A 3,306-nucleotide genomic window follows, 5' to 3' on the forward strand; every position below is an offset into this window, starting at 1 on the left:
AATCTTCGGAAGATAGGAAAGACTAAGTCTAGTTTCCAGAACATTTCGTCAAAATGAATGATGAGAAATCCTGTTTAGCGATTTTCCTGTCTGGACAATTGTAAATCATCAAGTTTTTCTTTTTAGAAGTTACTCTTAACTCGGTTCCGTACATTCTTTGTTAGTAATGGATACTGTAATCAGATATGCTGTAGAGTTTTATACTCCTTTAATGAAGTTAGATGTAACTTGGATTGTATATTATTTGAAATCGGAGGGGAAAAAAAATCTATTTTGGAAAATTCTATTATTTTTAATATCTTATTTTCTTGACACACGAACTTTTCAACTCGACCGCTTTATTCTCTGTTAGATTTCAAAGATGTTTTCCCTTCAGAAATTCGGGCTTGAACATTGTATAGTATATTCTTTTTTTTGAGGATCTTTCTATGTATTCCTGTGTGTATTCTTTCCACCATGATAAACCACTTTGGCAGAAAGAACGCTTCGAGCGCTATTTTTATCCTATTGTCTCATAATCTAACATCCATTGGCACGTTTTTAGTAAAACTAAAGATTCAAAATTGTAGAATTATAAATAAGAAAATTTTACAATTTTTCTAAACAAATTCTTTTTTTATTAAAATTTAATTTAAAAAGATCTATTCATTAATTTTTATACATAAATATTTAAATGCTCGTTAAATAATATTTTTTTTTTAAATTAATTATTTTGATTTTTTAAATTCTTAAATGCGGAGAATTATTTTAATATTTTACTGCGTGTTTGTTTCTAATTTAAGACCGTATTAATTCGCTTATTTTTGTCGTATTTTCGTTTTTTTTAAGATTCTTTAAGTAGACACTAATGAGACACTTACACATTTAGTCTTTATGTTGAGCCGAAACTTCCCAAAAGATTAATATTTCTTAATTATTTAGCTTGCTCTTCTAACAATAAAATAAATAACATATCCAATTTTTTTCTTCTGAATTTTATTTTATTTTTTAAAAAGTGTTTATCATTTTTTACATTTGAATCTCTGTCTAACATGCATAAGTTATGTATAGGTCGAGAGACGTCAATTTTGTATCTCTTTATCTATATTTTAATATAATATTTTATATTTTAAACGTTTTTTTTTTTATTTTATTTTTGCAAAATTGATAGGCTTAAAATATAATTTAAGCTTCGAGAGATATAAAATAGTGTCGCTTTTGATCCAAATTCCTTCAATCTCGCTTGATGTAAGATGGTGTCATTTTATGAAACATATTAGATTTTAATGCGTAATGTGAAGAAAATTTTGGCATTTCACATATCACATAAATTTTACATAAAATTCAAATAATTTAAACTTAAAAAGTGTATTTTTAGTTCATTCTAAAATAATAAAAAGAGGAATTTTTTAAAGTCAAAACATAATACTTTAATTCTAAGAACATTAGTATCAGGCAATATGTTAGATCAATAAACATTACATCTCACATGTTTGCCATCAGATAAAAATGATGAACCCGAGAGACTTTGCCTACAAAAAAAATTTTTTTTTCAAATGAAACGATATCTAATTTCAGGTAAGATAATAACATTTTATGTTTTTTTTTTTAAACTATAAAACTCCGAGATAAGAACAAAAACATCTTCCATCCGCATCTATTACGGGGATTTCCCGGAAGAATTAGCGTAGCCTAATATTTATAAAATCAACGAGAAAAATTTAGATTATTTTTTGTGCCGGAAAGGGAGATTTTTAACAGGCAATACGATTACTGTCGACGTGTCTCGAATACAATTTTCGCTTCCTTCTGTCGATAACGCGCAAGACAGGAAGTTGGTTTCAGATATTTAATATTAAATTATGTATTTTACGATATTTCACGTGGATAAATACGATAAAATTTATTGTTTATTTTCACTCCGTCGATTCTTCGGGGAAAAAATCCGTTTTATCCGCTAACATTCGAATATTTTTGTTTTTTCTCGGGATCCTCATCTCGTAGAAGAAACTAACCAAATGCGTAATTTTTTTTTTAACTTATCTTCGGCCGATACGACATTTAATTAATTAATCAGTGTTATTTCGGTGGTGCAATTCTATCCGCGGATTCGATCTATTTTCTGTCAACCCACCCTTCCGTGCCGAGCGTTGCTGGCGGCGTCGTCGGCAGACGATCGATATTTCGAAGGACCCGGGAGAAGGGGACAGTAGCGCCTCTCGGTGGTGACGGTCGGTAGAGAAGCAAGATGGAGGAGGTCGCAGCATCCGGCGGAGAAGCGGACAAGTTCGATTACGCGTCAACGGACTCCGAAGGAAACCTCAGGATCAAGATCATCTGCCTGGGAGACAGCGCCGTCGGAAAGTCTAAGTGAGTAGTTCTAGCCGACGACCTCCGCGCTTCTAACGGAACCGGAGTTGCGGAACGATCGCTGTCGTTTCGATCGGCTTCCTTTCGAGATTCTACCCGAATCTCCCGTTCGGAGACGATGCAATGAATCGGTTCTTATTTCTACGGCATTCGGTGCGGTCATACTCAATTTACAGTAATGTTTTCGAAAAATTAGTTTCGAGGAGATTAATTAAAAAATTAACGGTATAATGCAGTATCTCCAAAGCGTATGTAGTATGTTTTTACTATTTTATCTTGTAAATCAAGCATGTATGTTGATTTATCACAGAATTTATCTTGTGGTTGAATAATTGTTATGTTGGTAAAATTAATCTATAATAACCAATAGGGATGAAAATGTTTATAATTGGATTTCAGAATGTCATGTTTATTAATTTAGAATAGTATTGAAAGTCTTAATGTGTAATAGAAAATAAATATTCGCGAAAAATGTGATGGTTACATAACATTATTAGTATGATTATTACATACAAAATATGATGATACAGATATTATATAAGTTTACATAAAAATTTTGTATTAGAGTTAACATGTTAGTGGGAAAGCATTGATAACATTACAAAAACTGTATGATATTTCTGAAATTAATGGATTTCTAATAGTACTTAAAATGGTAAGATTCAAGCTCTAAATGAGGAGTTTTGCACCTCCGAGAATTGTACCCTATATGAGCAAACGAGTCAAAGGAACCATACCTGTACGTCTGACTCTTTCTGAGACATTCCCCTCCAAAGGTCCGTTTTTAACACGTATCGGTATACTGCATATTCTGTTAATGTTTTTATACAATCAACAATATAACAGTTGGAAAATGCACAAAATATATTTTGGAATATATCACTGTAAGATTATGGAAATTATTAATTTTTTTATCATTGACAGAATTGATATTCTTTACCTTTTTTTTAATCATTT

The 3,306-nt window shown here is 30.9% G+C and overlaps 1 protein-coding gene across 1 annotated transcript in view; it reads left to right on the plus strand.

The window, feature by feature from the left end:
• The first annotated feature begins 2,042 nt into the window (after positions 1 to 2,042).
• Positions 2,043 to 3,306, plus strand: part of LOC111625896 (rab-like protein 2A) — an 11,872-nt gene continuing 10,608 nt past the window's right edge. The window contains exon 1 of the mRNA XM_023369152.1: positions 2,043 to 2,349. Coding sequence (XP_023224920.1) covers positions 2,228 to 2,349 — 122 coding nt within the window. The 5' untranslated portion in view covers positions 2,043 to 2,227. The remainder of the gene's footprint in view (positions 2,350 to 3,306) is intronic.

Source organism: Centruroides sculpturatus, unplaced genomic scaffold (assembly GCF_000671375.1).
Source record: "Centruroides sculpturatus isolate CEXI.00-Female unplaced genomic scaffold, Cexi_2.0 scaffold333, whole genome shotgun sequence".
Taxonomy (NCBI): Eukaryota; Metazoa; Arthropoda; class Arachnida; order Scorpiones; family Buthidae; genus Centruroides; species Centruroides sculpturatus.